Source organism: Channa argus, chromosome 13 (genome assembly GCF_033026475.1).
Source record: "Channa argus isolate prfri chromosome 13, Channa argus male v1.0, whole genome shotgun sequence".
In the NCBI taxonomy this organism is placed as follows: domain Eukaryota; kingdom Metazoa; phylum Chordata; class Actinopteri; order Anabantiformes; family Channidae; genus Channa; species Channa argus.
In genome coordinates this window covers 992,249-1,016,448 of record NC_090209.1, presented here as the reverse complement: position 1 = coordinate 1,016,448, position 24,200 = coordinate 992,249, and the positions used below count along the sequence as shown (strand labels likewise).

The window sequence follows — 24,200 nt, the reverse complement described above, 5'->3', positions numbered from 1 at the left end:
TCTCAGTATGAGACAAAAAGACATTATTTCTCATCAGCTAACTTGCAGAAAGTTGAGAAATTGATGAAAATTTCCATATGGTCTTATGGCAAAATTACAGAAAAAAGTTGGCAAGATGTGTAGAATTACTTTATGTTTGTGTAATTAACACTACCCCAACCCTAAGGCCTAACTGTACCTAGATATTTGCAGGTAAATACATGTCAAGGCAAAGCACAAACTGTCACTGATCCTAATTCAAAATTAACAAAAACAAGCTTGGTGTGCAGCTTTGCCTTATGAACCTACTGTAAAACTGTGAAAAGCTGCCTTATCAAAGCAGTGTGTAAAGTGCAGCAGCCTCTGTCCTATACCAATGTCTTTAATGATGCATTCAGGTACACCGCTGCTTTGTAGGTAATTTTGCCAACATATATTTCAGACAGACAAAACAAAATCTCTCTGCCTGCTTTGTCCTCTCTGTCACAAGAATAAACAGACCTACATATTGCATCTACACCCACCATGTACTTAATAACATCTCTCAAACAAAAAAAAAATGTAACAACAAACCCTGGAAAGCTGGTTTCTAAATTACCCTCTAAATAACTCAAACCTAGTTTGTCGGTTCTGTCCTTCAGTTCCTTCTTATTTATTGTCTGATACTGTAGCTGTACACGCTTTATCCTTACAATGAACATAAAAGTAATGCATAGTTATGGGTTTAAAATCCAACTAAGTTGTAATTCTGCCCTGTGTGAAAATCATTCAAAAAGATTGTTAAATGGAGTCAGATGCAACGTCTCTGTATGTCCATCTAAACACACGTCAAATACAAAATGTTGGTTGGTGAACATGGCAGTGTACAGCAATGCTAATGTGCTAGAAAACCTTGCACGTTTTGCTTTTATGTTCCATTGTATTTACTTCCTAACCTAAAAAATATTTCACTTCAGGTGAGTCTGGATGCCCGGGTTCGAGAGGCGATCAACAAGAAGATGCAGGACCCAACACCTCTCACATTTGAAGATGCCCAGCTGCAGATCTACACGCTGATGCACAGGGACTCCTACCCACGATTCCTCTCATCCAACATCTATAAATCGCTTATAAATGGTGGCTCACGTACCCAATCAGAATCCTAGTCCCAACAACTCCTCCACCATCTACTGATTCAGCAGGATTGATGTCGGACCATTTCGCTGCTTCTCTTGCACACTCCTCCTGATCCAGAACTTACCAAGACTTGTCAGTCATCATGAGTTCACTTCATTTCTCAAAATCACAAACCTCTCCAATTACGGCCAAGATGGTCTTTTCTTTCTCTTCAATTCTACCCTGCAAGTATCAATGCCAATACCTCCTTTATTTCTGTTCTTTTTGGCTTGATATTTAATCTTTCTTTTTGCTCTTTACATATAAAATGTATCTTTCCCAGGCCATCAAACTCCTTTTACTAAGGAAGACTGGTCAAAAGCTATAAATCAATGCAGTAAGTGCGGGAAAAAAATTGTAAAAAAATAAAAACTGTAAAATATATCAGGTTCCAGTTACAGACTTTTCCAGGTGTTTTTCAGCCTCATCTCCAATGGTTGCACAATATGAACGTTCAGAATAAGCTTTATCCAACGATGAAGCCTATGATGTGAAAAACCTAGTTAGTTTCTTTGTGGGTCAAACCTAAACACATAACTTATTTTATAAAGATTTACTATATTTCATTTTTAAAGCTATATTATGCAAAATTAGGGAATCAAGCTAGTGTTGGCCTGAGCCTCAAAATCAGTCCACTCAGCCCGACCCTGATGTCGTGCTGCTGAATGACTGCAGGTCACAGAAGCCTTTAACAACACAAGTTAAGTTTATGTTACTCAAAATATTAGCAAAAGACTCATACAGTCTCTGGTTTTACAACAAGCACTGTGTGGGTCACTCAAAAAATGTAATTATTGTCTCTGGAATTTGCACAGATATAAAAGACTTGTACTACACTATAGTGCTGTCACAGGATACAATGAAACCACCATTGTCTTACAATTCTCTATTCATCCAGCACTTATCGGAAAATGAGAGTCATGATTAACTATCTTTAATAGTAACTTGATAAACTGGTGAAACACCTGCTAAACTTTGATTTGACCAATTTATTTGACTTCTTACAGATTCTCCTTGGTCAGAAATGAATCTTAAAACTTTTGATCAGTCTCCCTTAAATAAAGTGTTAATAAACTACATCATATGTTAAGGGGGGCCCCAGTCCTTTTGACATTTCTATTCCAGTCATGCTGATGTATCTCTCAGGCTCCGTTTATGAATTTGTTGGTCTCAGTTTGATTTTCAGCTTTCATCCGGACCTTAACATTCTAAAGCTGCTGAAGACACTTGAAATCCTCTCATCTCCCTCATTTTTCTGTGCATCTACCTTCATCCTTCCACTCATTATTTTATTCAGTATTTTTTTTCTCCTTCCTTACCTCTTTTTCTGTCATGAGAACCCCTGAACGTGATCTGAGATGTTTAAGTGTTTTTTATAATTTTTTTGGCATGACTCAGTGCTACAGAGGTACGTATTGTATAGTTTATATGTTTGAATTTTCTTTGAGATTTTTATGCATTTCAAGAGGAGATATATGGATCTGTGCCATGGATTTTAGTGGATTTACCAATTTGCCCCTCCCCTCATGACCATCCAATCACCTTTAAGAGCCTATTAAAGGTTACAGACTTCTGCTCACCTCATCTCCTTGTTTTTCATGTTACAGTTGCCTTTACTGTGGGACTGACAGAAAGGCAAAAGAAAAGACTGACACTGTTTTATTCTCTCTTTCTCCGTTTCATTTTCTCTTTCAACTGGAAAACACAGTGCTCCCTCCATCCCCTGCTTCAAACAACAAAATAATGTCTTCTTTTAGTTGTTTATTTCCGCCCATTTGCTAGATCAATCATTTCCTATATGATAAACAAATGGACGAATGGATGGATGTCACTTCCTTCCAACTACTGATTTACAGACAGAGGAGACGTCTATTTTTAAGAGAAAACTCTATAGGAAATATTTTAATTTTGTCTTTGTTTAGTTTTTTGTTTGTTTCTCCCCTTGTCCCCCACTTCCTTGATTTTTTTTTTGCAAGTAGAGGTGGATTCCTCTGAGACTGATCATCACCCAACACCACAGACACTGCAATAAAACACTGTAGTTAAGACAAATCAACACAAAACATAAACATGGACACACATTTGTGTTACTATACTTCAGAGGAACATATGTCTTTGTCCAAACCATCAACCCTCACCTAGATTTCTATAGTGAAAGAAAACTTATCTCAGGTTCATTGAGTAATGTGAATTGTTTTTTGTAAAGTAACCAATGAAGCTGTAATCCACATAGAGAAGAAATGTGTCACTTTGAGATCCATCTCATTTCACTCAACCACTTACTTGTAAAGCATTTTATTCACAGGTTCTTATGATGCATTGTCAAACAATAGGTACTCAGGTGATTGACTCTTTCAGATTACAGTTTACTATCAAGGTGGGACAATTACATTTACTACATTGCAGTTACAGTTATTTACAAGAAAAAGTTTTTTTAGTTAGCACTGATGAGGTCTGAGTCTGCCTTCTAAAGGATAATAATTTCTCAGATGTTAAATACACAAAGAAGTATAAGATGAATTATGTAGATGATGTGGCCAATGTACAATGCAGCCAGAAAGTATTTACAGCGCTTAAAATTTTCCACATTTTGTCATTTACAGCCTTATTCCAAAATCAATCAAATTAATTATTTTCAGATCTCTCCAGAAATGTCAAATCAGGTTTAAGTGTAGATGAACCGTTGCCCCAGTCTGAGGTCCAGAGTGCGCTGGAACAGGTTTTCATCAAGGATGTCTCTGTACATTGCTGCATTCATCTCTCGCTCGATGGTATAGGGATGGTATTGGCCAAGTGGTGAGCAGTGCCTGGTTTCCCCCAGACATGACACTTGGCATTCAGACCAAATAGTTCAGTCAGGGGCATGGTTTCCATCTGGCCACTCTATCATGGTTGGTGGTGTGCTGCAGAGATGGTTGTTCTTCTGGAAGGTTTTCGTCTCTCCACAGAGAAATGCTGGAGCTCTTTCAGAGTGACCATTGGGTTCTTGGTCACCTCCCCGACTAAGGCCCTTCTCTCTCTTTTGCTTAGTTTGGCCGCTCTAGAAAGACTCCTGTTGGTTCTAAACTTTATTTACGGATGATGGACACTCATTGGGACCTTTAATGCAGCAGAGATTTTTCTGTACCCTTCCCAAGATCTGTGCCTCGATACAATACTGTCTCAAAGATCTACAGGCAATTCCTTCAACTTCATGGCTTGGTTTGTGCTCTGACATGCACTGTTAACTGTGGGACTATATATAGAAAGGTGCTGTGAATACTTTCTGGAGGTACTGCATAGGTGTATAAGTTGTTAAATAACAAGTTAATCCTCATTTACAGGGAGGAAGACATGCCACTGTGAGAGGTGCAAAGTGAAAGGGGAAGAAATCTTATAGGAATACATTTAGTGTGAATCACTTTAGACAATTCAACATATGTTGGAGTATCAGAAAGTGGAGTCCAGCTCTGTCATGACTGGTCCTCCATACTAGATGTACTCATTCAGATTCAGCTCATCACTGTAGTCTTGAGCTATGTTCGATCTTGCTGGAAGCTTGAAGTGCAGTGTGCAGATCTTTAGTTTGTTTTTGCCTTCAGTCCAGCAGCTGTACAAGTTTGTTTGCCCTGTCTTTTTGTTTTACTTACTATTATTTAATTGCTTAGTTATATTTAGACAATATGACTTTAAGTGTAAACATTGCATTTTGTTTTGTTTTCCAAAATGTAGTAGAACTAAAATTGCCAATTAACCAATTGGTTTTTCTGCGGTTTTATACTACTTTAAATCAGATATGTTTGGGAGGTGGATTGATGGTCAGACAAGGAAAATCTTTAGGCTGTCAGAACTTGTGCACAGCTTTTGCAGTGGGCATGGGGAAAAAAATCATCTGTGTGTGAACGAAGAAGCAAGTCCAAGTATGAGTGCTCTGTTTAAAATATAAAGAGTTTGCTTTCTTCCCACCAGTTATAACAGTAGAATTCCTGCTGCATTCATGTCCCATTAAGTTGCTGTAGCATAATTACTATATTCAAATTAAAAACAGTTCATACCATGTAGTTGATAACAGAAAACAAACTGGAAAGATGTGGAACAAATCTGGGTGTTGAATTCATATTGCAAGCATTTTAATCCCAGATGTCCTAATAAGTATAGTAATACAAACAACACACACACACACACCAGGGTGGCCTGCCTGGCCACTGCTGCTGCTGACCTCTGCCTCTGTGACCTCTCACCTTTGACCTCACCAATTTATGTCACCCGCACATGTTGCCTGCTCCTGATTGGAGGCGGCGGCACAGGGTTGATCTGTGGTTGGTCAATTCAGGAAGGGGGGATGGAAGGGAATTACAGGTGCTAAAAATATATATATATATATATATATGATTCATGAAATATAAAAAAGAAAAATTCTAAAGTTACCTATTATGTGAGATGGGATGCTTTCATTCAGTGCTTCATGGGAAATGTAGTTTAAAAAAAACACATGGTTGTAGTTGTCTGCGGAGGCAGAGACCACAGATTTTTTAAGAGATGCCCAGGTCTTAACCAGACTGGTCACTCAGAATGCATATATCTTAGTATTGTTAATGTTATTTATTTTATATTTTGTTAAAACTGTGATTTTAATTGTACATATATAAACGAAAACTCTTGAACATCTAATGAGAACCAGCTTCGTTTGTTCAGTGCCTTTGTATTCTATTTGTTTTTATATTATCCATCTCATTTAATAAGAAGTTAATTACGTAAGAATGAGTCCATTTCTTATTTGTAAGAGAAAAAAACTGGCCGAAATGTCTTCAGTGATCTTCCTGCAACCAGCTCCCTGAAGCAACAGGAGAAGGACCTACTAACATTATGTTGACTGTGATTGTTGGATGGGGTAGAATATGAATCTGCAGCTCTTTACACACTCACCTTCACACACTGTGAGTATAAAGCCAATAGTATTCACTATCTGGGATTCACAAAATAAGGGAATTAAAATTGTGTTGATCATCACAGATGATATTAGAGAGAGAGTAATATCACAGAAAGTGAATTTTTAATAATGTACATGTGTCTTCATGTGTATTGTTGCTCTGGATAATTTACATCCATACCCAACATTTAAGCCAATAGGACAAGAGATTCTACTCCCTTCAAATTCCAGTTGAAACCCTGGAAATAGGTTGACAAAGGTTCCTGTGCAAAGAAATTCGAGCACTGATCTGAACAGCCACTTCTCTAATATGAAACTGTGGTGTGTTCAAGGTTTGAACTGAAAGTGAACATGAGCAGACACACAGAGCTGTTGCAGTTGAGTCAGTGTTGATACTCCCAACAATCAGTTCCTCAAGGAAACCAACACACCCAGTGAAACTGTTGATTTGTAGTTTGTGTGAGTGTCCTTGTGTGTCTGGTTTGGTCTTTTTCCCCAAGTCAGTGTAACTTGATCTGTTTGTGTTTGAAATTAATTATCCATGCGACACACACGTGCACGCACACACATCAAAGATTACATAGCAGCGTCAGAAAGTAACCAGACCCCTTCTCTATGTGTCCTACTATCTGTCCATTAATATTTTTTCGCCAACAATTCAGGCTTTTTTTTCGCTCATAAGCAGAGTTTCCTGTAGCTGTGTTTTTCTACAAACTCCTCAATTTGCTCTTTTTTCTGCTGCCAAATCTACAGTCTTAAGCTTTTACACCAGGAAACATTTGAGTCCATTTCTGAAAATCTTTAATTTAAAGCAAATATTATCTCCACTGATGTAATTTTGTTTCTAAAAAGTCAACATTCAATTTAACATGAATAATGAATATTTATTTATTTGTAGCAAGTTCTTTTGACTGTGAACTGCTGCTAATGAAGCAAACACAATAAACTTTTCACTCAGAATAATAACTTATGGAAAATGCAGTGAGAAATAAGAGAAATATTCTGTCATCCCATTGTTTAACAATAGCATTAACACTGTTTAACACTTTGTGACAGCTAATATTTAGTGCAAACATAAGGACTTCAAATAAAGCATTGCCAAATCTCGACCTTTTAAGCAGCTTGTAGTATTGACGTCTACTTTCTTTTTCTAATTCCACTGATAACACACAGTAATGCCTGACTCTTTAAATTTAATTTAAAGTCTGGTTTAATGCACTTTTTCAATGCCTCCCTCCTCCAGTCGTCGTGTTGTTCTACAACATACTCTAGATGTCGTAAACCAAATTTGGTCAAGATCAAAAATCTGATGTTCATAACACGTTTGCCAAAGTTCATGAATCTCTTTTTCTCTTCCAGATCTAGCCGTCCTGCGATCTGTCCCCACCGCAAAACTTCAGTCTGTTTTCCATCCAAGATGCGAAGACATCCAGCAGAACCGGGTATCACACACCACAAGCCTTTCCAAGAGGTCTTCCCCTCCCCCTTGCTCATGTATGGAAAGAGCTCAGCAGTGTTTCCACAACAAACACAACAGGAGCTTTCTGTGCTCTCCCTTCTCACCGCTTTTCATCACCTCTGTCAACATGCTTACACCACCAGTCACTGGAAGACAGAGAAGGCTCAGGTTTTTTACCTCAATGGGGATTTATTTTATTTATTTTTTCCTGTAAATCTGGTCCAGTAGAATTACCTCAATGAATAAAAGTGACACAAGGAGGAGGAATTTCATCAACAGCAATTATTTTTAAATGAACTGTATTTGGCTGTATGTCTTTGTAACTTCCATATTCCACAGTTTTAGAGGATGATACTTGCTGTCAAGTTTACCTTAGTCAGACATTTATTGAATAGACTCCTGCTCAGTGTTTTGTCTGATGGATTCAAAACTGACCAGTCCATCTGTACTGTAAACATTGCTACATTTTGACTGTTCAAGTCAAGCGCAGATTTTTCTACGTCATGAACTTAGGTAAAACAATGTGACACCGATAAAACTTACAGGGTGCCGGGTGTTGCACCTGTAACCACATCCAACATCGATGTGCTGTAGTGTAACAGACCACAACAGACCTGGCCAATGTTCTAGGCTAGCTCTAATACTAAAGCCAGATGCCATTAAATCTGCAAATAAGCCTTTGAAGACTTTTGGCCCCACATTAAAACCAAACAGGGAAAGAAAGGATGATTATGTGATCTTAATCCAAGAGCAACTTTAATATAAATGTTAATGGCAAAATATGTGGCAGCACAACATGGCAAAGAAAGGCACATCCATTGTTTGTCTGGGTTAAAGCTTCATCCATCAAATAAGAAGAAATCAATTTAAGTGCTCTATGTAAAATAAACTAATCCAATAGACAACATGAAATGGTATTTTTTTTCCCAAATATATTATAGCTTGTAGTTTTATATATAAAAAGAAATTCTACAAAATAAAGAAACAAATGATTATTTTTAAATTCAATTCACTTAAGTGACTTTGCTTCATGATTGAATAATATACACACAAACACACACACACACACACACGTGTCCTTTTCAACAGAACTGCAAGAGATAGAGAAAAAAGATTATTTCAAGATCCATATGTGCAAAAAAATAAATAAATAAATAAACGGGATTAAAAACGTGACAGTTTTTAATATGCTTGAGCCATGTGGAGCTTCTTATAGGCATGTTATCTAAACATTCAGTGTTAACCACCAAACTATGCATTATACACTATACACACGCTTGCGCATATAAATTCTGAAAATTGATACATGCACGAAGCCAAACAGAGGCAATATACTTATACTTAATTAATATATTGCTTCATATTCAAACTAGTGGACAAAAACTTTACTGGGTTCCTTTTAGATTGATCTTAAACAGCAATCATACTGTTATAAGAGCATGAATTTCTTTAATGGGCATTAATCCTGAATTTCTTTACAATATCCATAATATGCAACTGTACAGTTTGCTTTTGATTTGATTTTTGAGTTTCTCCTGCTTAGCTGTAAGTCGCTTTGGCTAGGAATGTGCTAAATGACTAAAAACTTTTCTTATGACTTTAGTCAGCTATATATATATATATTTTTTAGAGAAAATTGAGTTTTTCCCCCCATCGAAAGATACAAGTTTACCCACGTTGACATATAGATTTCTTAGTTCTGTTGCATCACTTATGCAACCTGTTTCCTGCAGCAGTAAGCAGTGGTTTTCTTAATTTCATGATCGGCACCGAAAATGCATTAGTAATAGTAAGACACATCTAATGTACTTTCTAAGTACAGCATCAACGGGTCCCACAACAAAACTTTTCACCCTGAGTGGGCACTGGAGAACAGGGTCAAAAGTAACACCATTGTTTCCTTAAAGTTCAGTATCTGTCAGGATGGCGCCATTGCCTCTAGGCTTTCTCTTCCACGTGATTTTGGCTCTAGTCGGCAAAATAAAATTACATCGCACAAGTCTTTTCCTGAAAACGTACAAAGTGCAGCGTTAAAAGTTACTGCTACAAAGAAAATATTACACTGTTAAAAAAAAAAAAAAAAATAGAAATGGCAGAAGGATGTGACAAAGTGATGCACTTAGCTAACAAGTGTCCCCAGTTGTTATTTTTGTTAGCCTACAATGTCACTGCAAATGGCTAAATAGCTTTTATTCTGACTCAGAAATTAGCAAGAAAAGTTATTTGACTGACTCTGGCAGAAGAACTGGCTGCCTGTTCGCCCCATTTCACAGAGGCAGTGTTAATAAATTAGAGTCACCAGACTAACTTTTAGAGGCAATACAGCAGGTTAAAAAAAGTTCAGTTTAGTTCACACTGTCACAATTTGACACATGACCACAGTGAAAACCAAATATGTCTTAAATGGAAGAAATGTTGTCGCTGCATCTATATAATCACACAATCTATGTAAAACATCCAACTTTACAAGGTGTTCCATTTCTTTTAAAGATTTTTCTTTTCAAAAGGGAAAACAATTTATTAAACGCTGTGAAAATTGTTGATTCTTTTGTTGTTGCTTAAGTTGTAAATGCAGGAGCCTCTCACTACATTTTGGAGACTCTGGGATGTCAGTTTCAAAGCATCACCTTCTCTAATGAGTGGCTTCACCTTGACTTAAAGCCAGGTGCTAAATACGGGAGGGTGGGATCGCCAGACGAGTAAATATGGAGAGGAGGAGAGGGGAAGGGAGGGAGAAGGTGAAAAGGCCAGGGGACACATGAAATTGGGGGAAGAGGAGAGGGAGTGAGGATGGCAAACTGTGGGGAAGCCAGGAAGCTGCAGTTCAGTCTCTGCTGCCATCTGCTGGTGAGTCTTTTACTAACAGTCAGTCATTTCCCTCATCACAATGAAAAAACCAGAACTGTCACTTACTAAATATGATTTGTTTTTGAGCTTCACTTTTCCCCACAATACGTTTCAGTGGGAAAAAGTGTAAAACCTTTGCCTTGAACATTTTCACACATTTTAAAAACAAATTGTTAAATTTATTTAGCCAACAACCCTTAAAGTTCAGTCGAGATCATAAGTATTCGGACAGTTAGCCATTTTCTCTTAAGGCCTGGGCACTTGACCTTGCATTTAATATAATATATAGTAATTCAAACTAAATGCCTTGAAGAAATGAATATGTGACAATGTCCAAATACTTATGGTCACGTATGTTTGCCTCTCATACATTTTGTTTTGGTAATAGTCATGTTACATGGATGTACGTTTCCCCCGCTTTTTTTTATCTCTCTCCATATTTCACATGTATGATAAATGGCTAAAGTTAAATATCGACATATTTACCTTCCATCTGTTGCCACAGCTGTTACACAACACAAATGTGGTCATGGGTTCATCAGCACTGCGTGTCTGCACCTGTAACGGACAAATGCAAAATAGACAAATGAGTTTGTAAAAAAGAAAACCCTATTTGTTTTTGTGTGTTTGTTTAACTTGTTAGTTATGAAAAAGCTGTTTTTGGCTCTGAGTGAGGAAATTTTAGCAAAGTGAGGACAATTGGCCTGTCGTAGCAAGTTTGAGGGTCTGTTTTAGGGTTAGGGCTAAAAGTAGGTTAAGGGTAAGGTTTGGGATTCACTTGTGATTGAGTGCCTGCCTCACTCTGTTGGGAAAATACTTTTTGGTCCTCACGAACAACTTCAAAGGGCTGTTTTACGCTTAAGACTTGGTGTTGGGGTTAAAACTGGGTTTATATTAGGGTAAGGACTCGATTTAGTCATTTAGTTGTGATGACTAGGGTTACCCTAAGGGCCAAGGGATTGTGTATTATGTCACACATTTTTCTGGTCAAACCCAACTAGAGCCCAGGGCAGAAGAATTTGTGCAGTTTTTACCGAGCACTTCACCGGAAGAACCATAACCTGTATAAATTAAACCACTACTTTAAAAAAAATAAAAAAATGTCTTGACCCAGGTGTTTTAGACACCGCATTCGATACCATTGATCACAACATTTTATTACAGAGACTGGAACATGAAATTGGGATTAAAGGAACTGAACTAGGCTGGTTTAAAACTTAAAAATTTGTTCACGTTAATGATGAATCCTCCATGCACACAAAGGTTAGTTATGGAGTTCCACAAGGCTCTGTGTTAGGACCAATACGTTTTACGTATTAACATTGTTAAAAAACACTCCATAAATTTCCATTGCTATGCTGATGATACCCAGCTATATCTACCTATGGAACCAGATGAAAAGAAACACACACAAAAAAAACAACAACAGAAAAACACTTGATACATGCACAAAGCAAAACTGAGGCATATTTATTAATAAACTGCTCCATATTCCAACTAGTGGACAAAAACTTTACTGGGTTCCTTTTAGGTTAGAAGAGCATGAATTTCTTTATTGGGCATTAATCCTGAATTTCTTTACAATATCCATAATATGCAACTGTACAGTTTGCTTTTGATTTGATTCAATATTTTTAATTCAACAAATAATATGAAGCAAATCCAAAGCAAATTGGGGCAAGTGGGGTGGTTGTGGATCAGCTAGTAGAGCAGTCTTCCATGAACCGCTGTGTCAGTGGTTCAACTCCTGGTCCCCCTGGCTACATGTTGAAGTGTCCCTTGGCAAGACACTGAACCCCCAAGTTGCCCCTAGTTTCTCCTGCTTAGCTGTAAGTCGCTTTGGCTAGGAATGTGCTAAATGACTAATGACTTTTCTTATGACTTACTTTTTCTTACTGGGTTCCTTTTAGAGCAAGCTTCTAGCCTACCACACCTAAAGGCCTGGATGTCCCACAATTTTTTCCCTCCAAACTAACCATATTGTTATTCTAGAGGCAAAACAGCCTTCTTCCACCTACGGAACATTGCAAAACATCAGAGCGTCCTGTCTCAAAGTGATGTCTAAAAACTAGTCCATGCATTTGTTACTTCTAGGTTGGTTTTGTTGCTCTGTTCTTTTCTCTGTCCCCTTTCCACTCACCCCAACCGGTCAAGGCAGATGGCTGCCCACCCTGAGCCTGGTTCTGCTGGAGGTTTCTTTCTTTAAAGGGAGTTTTTCCTCTCCACTGTTGCCTATGGCTTGCTCAAGGGGGAATTGTTGGGTTTTCTCTAAACACCTTTATATTGTTAACTTTATTCTGTAAAGTGCCTTAAGATGACTTTATTGTTAGTTGGCGCTATGGAAAAAAAGTTTAATTGAACTATAGGCTCATCATTTTAGTCTGTTTTTTATTCTCATTTTAAGTGCCATTACAAACAGATTAATCTAGTGTATTTTTATGCTTCTAAATATTCAGTTATAAATGGGCGACTGGCACAGGATATACAACAGGATGTAGAACACCAACCCCAGTGTAGTTGGTTTAATACCCAGCTCCTCCGGTCACATGTTAAAGTGGCCTTGAGCAAGACACTGAACCCCAACTTAGTTGCTCCTGGTGAATGTAGGCCAGGTGCATAGCAGCTCCCCGATCAGTGTGTCTGTGATAGTGAGTTCAAATGGGTGAATGAGACGCAGTGTAAAACACTTGGGTACCTATATGTAGAAAAGCACTATAAAAGTTCATACCATTTACTATTTAAATATTTAGAATTATCCCCACTGATCCTAAACTTTGAGATCTGAAACCCAAAATGATGATTTCTATATTTCTGTCTGAACCCGACCCGCTAGTGTGTGTGTCTTCTTACCTGTGTGTATGTGCAGCTCTTTCCGTGGCACTTGTTGCAGATGAACATATCTGTCTCGGTTCCTCCAACCTTTGACAGTTGATGCTCTCTGATGGACTCTTTAGTCAGAGCCTCTCTCATTTTCTTCATCTCTGCACTCGCCATCTCCTGCACACAACACGCACAATTCAAATGTTTGTGTCTGAATCTACCAGTCACACTTCAAGCTGTGTAAATATTTGAGGAATCTACACTAAACACTAACACAAAGTAAAAACCCACTGCACGAGATGCAGTCACCGATGCAGTGCATTTCCTAAGTCATTATCCTAAACTGATTAACCTTTAAATTTACTCCAATAACAAAGCAAGTCTTAAACACCGCCTGGGAAATATGGACAATGGACTGGACAAAATGTTTGCGTGACAGACCTCCGCGCTCATGCAGGCAATGCGTTGAGGTGATATGTTTCCACACAGGACGTTGCGCCGCAAGTCAGGGTTCTTCTGGTCCTTCAGGTTAGAGATGCGGCTTCGTAGACGCGCTTTATATTTCATCTCTGTTGACTTAAACTCCTGGAAGATTTGTGAGCACAGTGAGCAGTCAAGGCTGAAAACATTTTCAACTGCCAGCACACACCCATCAACCCATGAACCATCCCCGCTGATTCTCCAGTTCTCGGGAAGTGTATTGCTTTGTATTGTAAAACAGAGACTCCTCTCAGTAAAACCATCATAAAAAAACTAAATTGGGGTTTATTAATAAAAAAAAAAAACTAAAGTGGTCTAAAGACACTTCAACACCTGCTTTATTTGCACAACAAAAACATGACATAACTTAACACCCTTACGTACTTTGAGTAAATCTAAAAAATTAGGATAACACTAGTATGAGATTCAAATCAATACACTCTGCTCCACCCAATCCAATGGATGCATTACCTTACCTGCTTCCAGTCTGAGTTTTTTTTCCCGATCACCTTTCTACTTGAGTAACAATTATTACTCTTGTTAATCCTGTTGCTCTCACTGCATGTCTTTTTTTTGGTTTGTGATTATACGCTGACAAGAGAATGTGTCTCTCTCACACTCTAACACACACAGACACACACACAGTCAGATTGGTTTTTGACAGGTGCACAGAGAATTACAGTTTTTAGTTTGAATCTGTGGTCTTCAACTAATTAAAAAAAATCGCATCCTTCTAACAAATCTGAGAACTTTTTTTATTTCTGTTTAATTTGTAAATTTTTACAGAATTCCAAGTTATTAAAGTCTGTGTAACTGAAGAGCTGCGCCAAGCATGCTGAAGTATAACTGGCAATAAAGAGCACAGTGGACCAGAGTTGATTGATTTCAAGTCCCAGGCTAATGCTGCCTTAATATACAAATTGTAGCTTTAAGGAGAACTTGATAAAAAAAAAAATTGTAAGGGATGAAATAGGTGCCATGTCATAAAGTCAAACAGAACAGATCAAGTGAACCACACCCTGTTAGTACACTCAGACTAACATCTTTCTTTCAGCTGTAAAATCCTGCTGTTTGTTTATGTATATCCTGTGGAGTTACAGCTTCAAGTGTCAAGAAAGGATATGTTCTTCAATTTGTGCTGCAAGGTGTTCACAATCTACTCCAATGGTCTTGTAGTCATCTGGAATGGACACAAAACACTGGTTTATTGTATCCACACTATAGTATTTAATCTCTCCTTCTAAATGATTTATTATGTATCGCAATACATGGGCCCCGGTTGAATAAAAAAACGACAGCTAAATTTGTAACGATACAATACAGTACGATTCAGGCCTTGCTGATTTGAATCAACCAAAATGTAATTTCAATTAGCTTCTAGTCAAACTCCACATTATGCAAAGTGTACACTTAAACGATAACTTTGGTCATTATCTCTACTCACGTTTGGTTAGTTGTCAGCCTGCAGCCTGGATTCGCTCATTCATTGGTGCCATAGACCTCAGTTGTTGTCCAAAAACGTAAAAAAAAAGTAAAAGTGAAGTATCAATATTTGCTCTTGTAGTGAAATAAAAGTCAAAGTAGCCATAAATAAGTCGACTTAGTAAGTACAGATGCGTTTGAGTACAGTTTCGAAGTACTTTTATCACTGATCAGATATACCACTCGTTTGTTATTGCCATAGCCTTCCTTTGTTTTTCAAAAACTACTATCAGCTAGACACGACTCCAATGGATGATATATTTCTTCACGTTAGTGACATATTTTTAATAAATGTAGCCCGTATGCTCTAATTCAGCACTTGTATTTTGGCCTATGAATTATGCACACATGACATGGAATTATGGAGACTCCAAAGACTGTTCTGTTTTTTGAAACAATGGAGGTCTATGGCATCAACAAATGAGCAAATGCAAGATGCAGGCTGACAACTAACCAAATGTGTTTTTGGTGTTCTGGAGTGCAAGTGTTCTAATAGAGAATCATAGCTATAGGAATGAGTCCAGAAATCTGAAAATTAGTTGTTGCATTTTGGGTTCCCCTATCTCAAAGTTTAAAGATTTTTTCAATGAGTCATTGGCTAAATTCCTGAAATAATAACTGATCATCACAAGGTCAAGAAATTTTTATGTTTCATTCTACATCATCAGGTTAAGCACAGAGACTCATCTACCCAGCAAACCCTCTTCAAAGCTTAATTTCATACATTTACATGGACTTAAGTAACCACATTACAGTTTCCCCAGGTAGGTTTCTGTCAGAGAACACGTATTTCTTGTACATATGTAACGTGGTTTTAAATAGTTTTTTTGTGCATGTGCATGACAAAAGGCTCCAGACAGGAACACACAGTTCAAATAAAATTTGAATTTTTGAAGCAAAGTCTGCCTAAAATAATAATAAAAAAAAAGAGAGAGATAAGTGGCTAGAAGTCTAAATAAGTCACTTTCTACCGCAGATGTTTTAAACTTCAGACAGTTCCTGTTGTGGATCTGCTGTTACTCCCCTTTTTTCCCCCCTCTTCCTCCCCCTGTGCTGTCACTCTGCTGCAACACAAATACAAAAAAAGAAAAACAGAAAGCAGCATTTTGTCTTTATGCAGTTAAAAGTTTGGCACCAGGCTTCTAAAATAGTGCATGTAAACGCTGTTCCCTGATTAACCACAGAAAGCATATTTTCCAGAGTACCCAAGTTACTCCTATAACCAAGGCCGCTCCTTGTGTGAGCTAGATCAGGTCACCATAAGAACAGAGGCTTTTGTATTAGAGGTACTAAACACAAATATTCATCAGCCCTATGGCACTTTTTTTTTTTATAAACATACGTGGACAAAATTGTTGGTAGTGTTAAAGAAAGAAAAACCCACAATGGTCACTTAAATAACTTGAAACTGACAAAAGTAATATTAAATAAAAATTTACTGAAAATTAACTAATGAAAACCAGACATTGCTTCTGAACTGTGGTTCAACAGAAGCATTTCAAAAACACAAACTAATGAAACTGGTCTTGACAAAAATGGGGGATTTTGTCCACTGTGTGGATGTTTCTGAAGCCTGTTTCACATATGATGTCCGGAGTTGTGTTTCACACATGTAACAAACAGGGGGCAGAAGCGTCGTCATGTGTGAAGATATGTCAGTGCACAGTTAATGTACACAGAAGGAACAACATGATAGAAAACTTGAGCTATAAACAAAACATTGTTTCCCACAGTCTATTGGGCCGTGCATCTAATAAAAAACTAAAATAAATAAAACAGGTTTTATTACTAGACAACAATGGCAGTTGAGTATTCAAAATGTCGTCAACACACCCATTAGCTCGCTTTAAATCCTCCTAAAAACTAGGGACAGAACAGTCTGCACACACACAAGCTCACGCACATAATACGGACATTGTACTAGGAGGCTGAAGGACAAATTAAGGATAATGTTGGGAGCATCTCACTCAGGCATTTGCATTCTCACGTGTCATCTTACACACAGAAACACTTCCTGTGCAGATATAAAACAATGCTTGCTGTTGAAATACATAACGTCAACAAAACATTATCTTCTCACCGTCAGTCTGCAGTGCAGCCAACAACAACTCTCTACACTTGTTCCTGACATTGTCAGTGGTGACAGGGGCAGGAGGGAAGGTGGTGACTCGAGGGGGATGGGTGGGTGTGGTGGGCGGGTTAGAAGCAGTGGGACTGTTTGGGGTGGTCACGATCTCCCCTGACATCTTACTGTTGAGAAACAGAAGGATAGATGATGTGAAGACCAGGGTTTCAACTATAGGAATGTGTCAGGATAGAAGATATATAATAAAAATAAGATATGTGGTGGATGGCAACCTCGTCCTGCAACAGTAAGTGTAAACTAAAGTGACATCATCACTATGGGACAGACCTTTTCTCAATGCTGCCAGAGGACGTGGACGATGACCTCAGAGGAGAGCCTTCTTTCTTCTTCTCCTCAGACTTCCCCTCCGAACCATCTGAGGGAGAATGGTAAATAGTCTGCACTTATACAACACTTAAAAAAAACTGACCTAGTGAAACTTGCAATTTCATGAAGACTTTCAATGTAGCTGAATTGCGAAATGAATTTCTAACTAAATTTTGGATTTTAATTAGAAAATCAACCACAAATAAATCAATATTTCTCTCCACTACATTCTAAAATTATTGTGTTATTAATGTTCTTCAGATAAACAGAGCTCAATGATAGAAAACCTTGTTGGAGACATGCTTGGAATAGAGAGGCTGCTGGCTGAAAGGTTGACTTTTAACCTCATTAGGAAGTTATAGTTAGAAATTTTATACATTTTAAACTTTAAAATGTTTTTGGAGCCTATAGTATAGGACAATGGCTTTTCCAAGCCCCAACCACTCAATCGAATTCCCTAACGATCTCGGTCTTAAGGTCCATCTTCTGCCAGGATTAAAAACTTCCAGCTACTATCTACTACTTCCTGTTGAGGTTGTTAGCCTGCCATCTTCTACTGGTTTCATAAGAAATGTTACAATCCCTTGTTCTTTCATTCCACACAGATTTTTTGTTTTTGCCTTTTCAGTGGAGGCTTGAGTAACACTGAAGTCACATGTTTCATGTACAATGGTTTATTCACCAAATGTTTCTATTGCGCACATTGTTTGGATAAATCCACCAAGTTCTCAACCTCAGGCAAGAGGAAAAAAAGGCTAAACCTAAAAGCTATTGCAATAAATCAATTGTCATTTATTTCAAATATTTTGATGTTTTTTTTTCTTTTTTACTTTTCTTCTACATTGGCATATTAAACCACATCTCTTGAACTTTGAACAGCTGAGTGGGATAAACTAAGGTGTCTATACACACACACACAGACAAACACACCCCCACCCACACCCACACACCCAGCAGTTTCTTCCAGGACTTGATAAGAGCTTTGGCCAGAGTTTGAACCTCTTCTTCTGAACTCTGCTTCCTCACTGCGTTCACTGACATCCCAACTCTGGTTGACTACACACAGAAAAGATGAAAGAGAAACAGAAAAGAATAATGGGATGAATGAATGAGGAAAAGGGATAAAGGACTTTTTGCCATTAGTAGCCACTTTTGTTTCCCTAATCACATTTCAATCGTACAGCTTCTTTAGGAAAAGAGTGATGGAAGTACACGTTTTACTTTACAGCAATACCACCGAGTGTTAGTGCTAACTGCGAGATCTCCTGTGACATCAGGTACACTTGGTGCTGGTGATGTGGTACAGGGATGAGATTATTACCTGCAGGGTCTCCAGAGACATCTTCATGTTCTTCAGTTCCCTCAGCAGATCAAGAGCCCCATCCTACACACAAAACAACACACAACATTAAGGTCTAACACAGTGGGCAGGTAACATGTCAGCAGGTGAACACAGCATAGATGACTCTACCATGATATTGAATCTGTTTTCACTAAAGTCTCTGCCAGATGTGTGTCCATTAACTTTTAAAGTGACAGATTTGTTTCAGCATATATTGGAATCTATCAAAAGACCACCATCTTCTTTCATCTTGGTCAATATTTGCAGAAAAGGTCAAATTGTCAAAAATCAAGGTTTTATTTTATATAAATGTTACCAAGAGAATGATGCAGCCAAGATTTTAAAATTGTAATAAACTAATTTGTCATTAAATGACAACAAAGATGTTTCCAAAAGGGATACTGAGATGATGCGTTGATGATGTGCAAAGACAGACAACGAGAAAGACAGAAATGAAAGAATAATGAGTCCAACGGAGAAAAAAAGCAGACATTTTTCCAGCCTGCCACATGAGCTATCCAGTAACAAGAAGACACACAATGGTTAAAAGACCAATGGATGGACAGAGTTGAGGGAAGACAGGAAGCAGAAAGTAGATGAGGCTTTAAAGAGAAAGTCATAGGAATGAGAGACATTGGAATGCTGGGGCATCACACACACCTTGCATTTGATGTGAATAATTGCAGTGCGTTTAATTCACTTTTTTGATTTTGGTGTTTGTTTCGTGTATTGTTTATTTGTGCTCCTGTGATGTCATCTTGATGTAACGTTTATAAACCCAAGGTTTAAAAACAAGTCCTGCAGGATCAACATAGGAGTTGATCACTTGGCACCACAAACCCCTGAAATAATCTTTTTATTATCAAAATGTGATTCACTCCAATATCATTCAGAAAGTCTAGAACTGAAGTCTTATTATATCGTATCCTCATATGTGTGGAAGAGCTGGAGAAGAGCCAAAACATTTGAAATATATCATTCCAGCATCATAATTGCAATTTGCACATGTCCAATATTTACATTCAGGGACCCGCAAGCTCAGCATAGGCAAACTCCAACTCATCACGCTGTAATTTTTTTTTTGCTGCTTGATACTAAAGGAAAATAATAAGAACCATTTGAATTTCCCATTATCCCTTGATAATGTTACATACATAGTGTTGTTTTTCCAGCTTTTGATTGACTGAACACACCTGATCCAGGTAGTCAGTGGGTCGTTCAGGGCTAGTTGGAAGACAAGCAGAGCAACATGCCTTGAGGACCAGGATTTAGAACAAATGTTCTAGAATAATAACTGCTTTCTGAATAGAGCTATTTATGTGGCTGCTGAAAAAATGTTGTTTTATATTGAAATATAAATAGTGCAGGGGAAAAGTGTTGCAGTGTCAGCTTTTCCAACACTTTTGGGTTCGATCCTTTCATAGAATTGGACAGAAGCCATATTTCGATCCATTATTTACTTCTATTAATTAATCCATGTGGCTGAAGGGGCTCACACTGAAAACACTACTAACTAATTTTGAGAAATTAGGCACCATGTTTGAGTCTGGTATTACGTTCTCCTTTACCTATGCAACATTTAGTGTCTAGGCTGTTTTCAAAGGGACATAATGGCAGTTACTTTATCGCTCATGACCTCAATCAGAACCCATTATTAAGCTGGACAAATATAACACTGAAGAATAAAAGAATATAATCTGTTCGTTCCTTTTTACTTCAGCCAGGTTCAGAGGTAGATAGTTTGCTTTATTTGCTTGGTCCCAGACCAAATGCTCAAGGTTTGTCATTCAAAAGATTTTCAAAAGAAACTTTAATTTTTTTAAAGTTATGCTTGGATTTAAATGACGTCTTGTCTCCGTTATGGAGATAAATAAGACATAGGTACGTCTGCAGTTCATGCTCCACTAATGAAATTTGTTTGTGTGCAAGAAGTGAAACCTCTTATAATAAAGTAGCATATTAAACTGTAGCCTTGCTGCTCTGTAGATGATAAGAGGAGCTGACAGGATGATTGACTCCAGGTGCGCTAGTGGTAACCAGTGATTTATCACCAAACTATTAAAGAAGAAATCACCAAACCCAACAGCAGCGTGTGTGTGACTGTCACTATATGTGTGTAAATCCTCTGCCACAGAGCAGCCTCCGTTTTTCCAGAATATTCCCCTCTCAGCAGCTAAAGGTAGAGCACAGCACCTGATCGGATGCAGCTACTGTGTTCGGACTCACCGTGTTTTTCTTCTGCACCATTTTATCCAGCTTTTTGGCGATGCGCTCCACTTCCTGGTTTTTAGCCATTTCGAGCGGATTCCTCTCCGTCAGTCGTGCTTCTCCACAGCGGAGAAAACGTCCATTAATATGGAAGAACACACTCTCCAAGCTTCTCTTTACTGTCTATCTCTGTGTGTGTGTCCCTCTCTCCCAGCTGCTGCCTGCCTCTCGTTTGTTATTGTGTGACACCGTGGGATGATGGGAGTTGTAGTTTGTTGCCATGGTTCCCTCCACATTAGGCCAAGAACCACCTGACATGTTTGGTTGAATCTTGTTATTCTTTATATTCGTTAATTTCTCTCACACAAACACACAAATACACTGACACAACCTTCATGTCTAATTAGTCTGTAAATTGACATACTGTAAGTACTGTACGCAACTACAACGCTGTTTCCATTTCATGTTGCTTTCACTCTACTCCATCACAGAGGGAAGTACTGCTTTGTACTTTTGTACAAAGCAGTTTGGATGCAAGACTAATATTTGTATATTGTGGTATTTTTACTTTTACCTTTGTAAATGATCTAAGTACTTCTTACATCCTTGTTAGCATACGGCATAAAATAGATTTTATTAATGATTCTATGCCGTGTTGACGTGTTCCACTTTTAAAAAGCTTTTTTTTTTTACTGCTACTAACTAAAGAGTCAGTTGGTTAATAGAAGAAATTGAATGACTGATAATGTTCAGTGAATAGATCAATGGGTTTCAGCTTGTCCCTTCAGGGGTTCCCACAGCGGAACATGTACTCCATGTTGATTTGGCATGTGTTTTTACAACCGATGCCCTTCCTGCCGCAATCCTCACATTGTATTCAGGCTCGGGACCTGCACCAGGGTTGCTCTTGGTGGCTGACCACTGATCCACCCCCTGTGATACTGTTAAGTGAATATTAAGGTAAATCTTCAGAAATCAGGTGTTTAAAGTGTTTCTGCCTTTACTTTTGTAGGTGATTTAAACCTAACAACACCTAAACATTTTAGATTTCTGCAGAGACAAATCTGGACTAGACTTGCACAATGTTATCAATATGTTATCAATAATATGGAGTTTAATAGTTGTTTTCAGATCTTTCAGTAAGTCAGTTGGATTGATACACAAAAATTTCTTACTGCATTACTGATAATTGAAACTATGTATTTAAATTAAAGTTTAGAGCATGTGCTTAATACATCAATAATGCAAATTGGTATCTTGTGTAGCTGATTTATAATCACATAGGTACATTTTTAAGTATTGAGTTCCTGTACTCTGTCTCATCTGTGTCTAATATATGTAGGTGTTTGCAAGGCCAACAAAATAAAACGTCTTCCTATTGAAAACTTATGTAAATAAATCTTTTAGAAGTGAGGAGTTAAATCAGATTTCTCCAACCAGCAAAGAAAGATGTGGTAAACTGAGCGACATAAGTTAAGATACACTTTAAAGAATTTTCTTTCTAATAAAGGTAATGCATAGTAAAGGACAAGCACGTTGTGATAACTACCTGACTGAGGGGCTTTTCTTATGGAACTGAAGTGAATTCTGGGGGCTGATGGGACTTCCCAGCATTTGATGAACGGTCTGGACAGATGTACCCTGTTGTTCCTCTAGATGTCAGTGTTGTAAAGTCATTTTCTACTTGCTGACCTCTGCAGAGATGTTGAACAGTCCAGAGTAACTATATTCTGTGGGATATTTGCAATAGGCTAAATGAGACATTTTTCTTTAGGTTAAAAAAGACACATGTTTTATGGAATGTTTTTCTTACACCTTCAACCATGTAAATGTGTTAATAATTATCTTTAGGTTGTTTTTAAAATTTAAATTAACAAATATATACTGTACAAGTTGTGTATATGTCCAGTCTTAGAGTTTGTATCTTGTATGTAGGGATTTCATTTACAGGCAAAATGTAACACAGTTCATGATAAAGCAGTTAAATTACTTTTTGGAGCTTCTAAGGTTAAACCAGTTCTGGCTATAGGTGCAGGTGGGGAATGGGAGCCTCCTAATGTAAAAATTGAACATTTTGTGAACATCTGTCAACAACAGCTCATTTAAAACTATTTTAATTTAGACATTTTGCATCAGTATCAATAGATTTATGAGATGAATATTTGTTCCATGGGGTTGATTCTTTTTTTAAAGATGACAATGTAATATTTATGATGGACAACTTATTTTTTGATGTATAAAGAAAGATGGTCTGCTGAGGTGTGGTACAAATGTAAACTACAAATTAACAACCGCAGTTTAAAGCCTTATGTGAAGCAGAATTTTATTAAAAAGCAAAGATCTTTGGTACATTACCTTTATCTATAGAAACAGGTTTACTGGTCTCCCTGAGGGAAAAAGACAGGGTGCTATGTAATTTTAGTGACACTAAGAAAAAAGTCTATTTTATTCTCTCTTGTTCATTATAGTATGATTCAAGTGCTATGCTCATTTGTAAAATGTCAAATATCAGTCACAAGATTTTTGGATGAATGATTATGTGAAACCGGAGATGAAACTGCTTTTCAGACAAGAACAAGTTGTTTTTTTTTAATCTAAACTAATAATGCTATGCTCACTGATGCAGCAGTATTTACAGTACACTGTCCTGTACAATGCAGTGAGCTCTTGCAAGCTGAGCACAAATGCATGACACAGTTAAAATTGAACTGAACTAAACAATTATGTTATCAAATATAAAAATATAAACTAAACATTCCTGTGACACAGGATGAAAGAACAAAAGGTAATTGCTGTAGTGCAGAAAATGTGAATAAACAACCGCTCTTTTGGTTTCCAGACCTTAATATACAGTAGCTGTTAATTTCTCCGACAGTGTCACACAATAAATAATTTTAGTGTTTTCCACTTTTAAGACCACAGCACAGTTTAAAAAGAATGTGACCAGTGCAGTATTACAAATCAACCATAATATATTAGAATCATTATATATATTATATATAATTATGGAATCATTATATATATATATATATATATATATATATATATATATATATATATATATATA

General features: G+C 37.5%; 2 protein-coding genes across 15 annotated transcripts in view; one reads left to right on the top strand and one right to left on the bottom strand.

The window, feature by feature from the left end:
* The window catches only part of rgs19 (regulator of G protein signaling 19), a 44,774-nt gene extending 38,997 nt beyond the window's left edge, over nt 1–5,777 (top strand). For all 10 annotated transcript variants that reach the window (XM_067525954.1, XM_067525955.1, XM_067525956.1 and 7 more), the window contains one exon: nt 936–5,777. In XM_067525954.1, coding sequence (XP_067382055.1) covers nt 936–1,124 — 189 coding nt within the window. In that variant the 3' untranslated portion in view covers nt 1,125–5,777. The remainder of the gene's footprint in view (nt 1–935) is intronic.
* A 1,250-nt stretch (nt 5,778–7,027) lies between these two features.
* On the bottom strand, nt 7,028–21,384 carry tcea2 (transcription elongation factor A (SII), 2). Of its 5 annotated transcripts, none has more exons than XM_067525952.1 (10): nt 21,152–21,384; nt 18,905–18,967; nt 18,534–18,639; nt 17,545–17,632; nt 17,212–17,381; nt 14,775–14,829; nt 13,611–13,776; nt 13,200–13,346; nt 10,836–10,907; nt 7,028–7,648 (listed from the first exon to the last, which is right to left on the bottom strand). In XM_067525952.1, the coding sequence occupies exons 1-10, from the start codon at nt 21,218–21,220 to the stop codon at nt 7,646–7,648; spliced, it is 939 nt and encodes a 312-aa protein (XP_067382053.1). In that variant the 5' UTR covers nt 21,221–21,384; the 3' UTR covers nt 7,028–7,645. The 5 variants fall into 5 exon arrangements, with proteins under 5 accessions (XP_067382053.1, XP_067382052.1, XP_067382051.1 ...); XM_067525951.1 differs by lacking the exon at nt 7,028–7,648 and adding an exon at nt 8,232–8,593; XM_067525950.1 differs by lacking the exon at nt 7,028–7,648 and adding an exon at nt 8,613–9,509.
* Nucleotides 21,385–24,200: the final 2,816 nt, after the last annotated feature.

Coding starts and splice junctions, on each gene's coding strand:
- tcea2 (XM_067525948.1), bottom strand. CDS start 21,220: ATGGCTAAAAACCAGGAAGTGGAGCGCATCGCCAAAAAGCTGGATAAA. Junction 18,968..21,151: donor TGGTGCAGAAGAAAAACACG/GTGAGTCCGAAC, acceptor TTTTGTGTGTAG/GATGGGGCTCTTGATCTGCT. Junction 13,347..13,610: donor TTGCCTGCATGAGCGCGGAG/GTCTGTCACGCA, acceptor TGTTGTGTGCAG/GAGATGGCGAGTGCAGAGAT.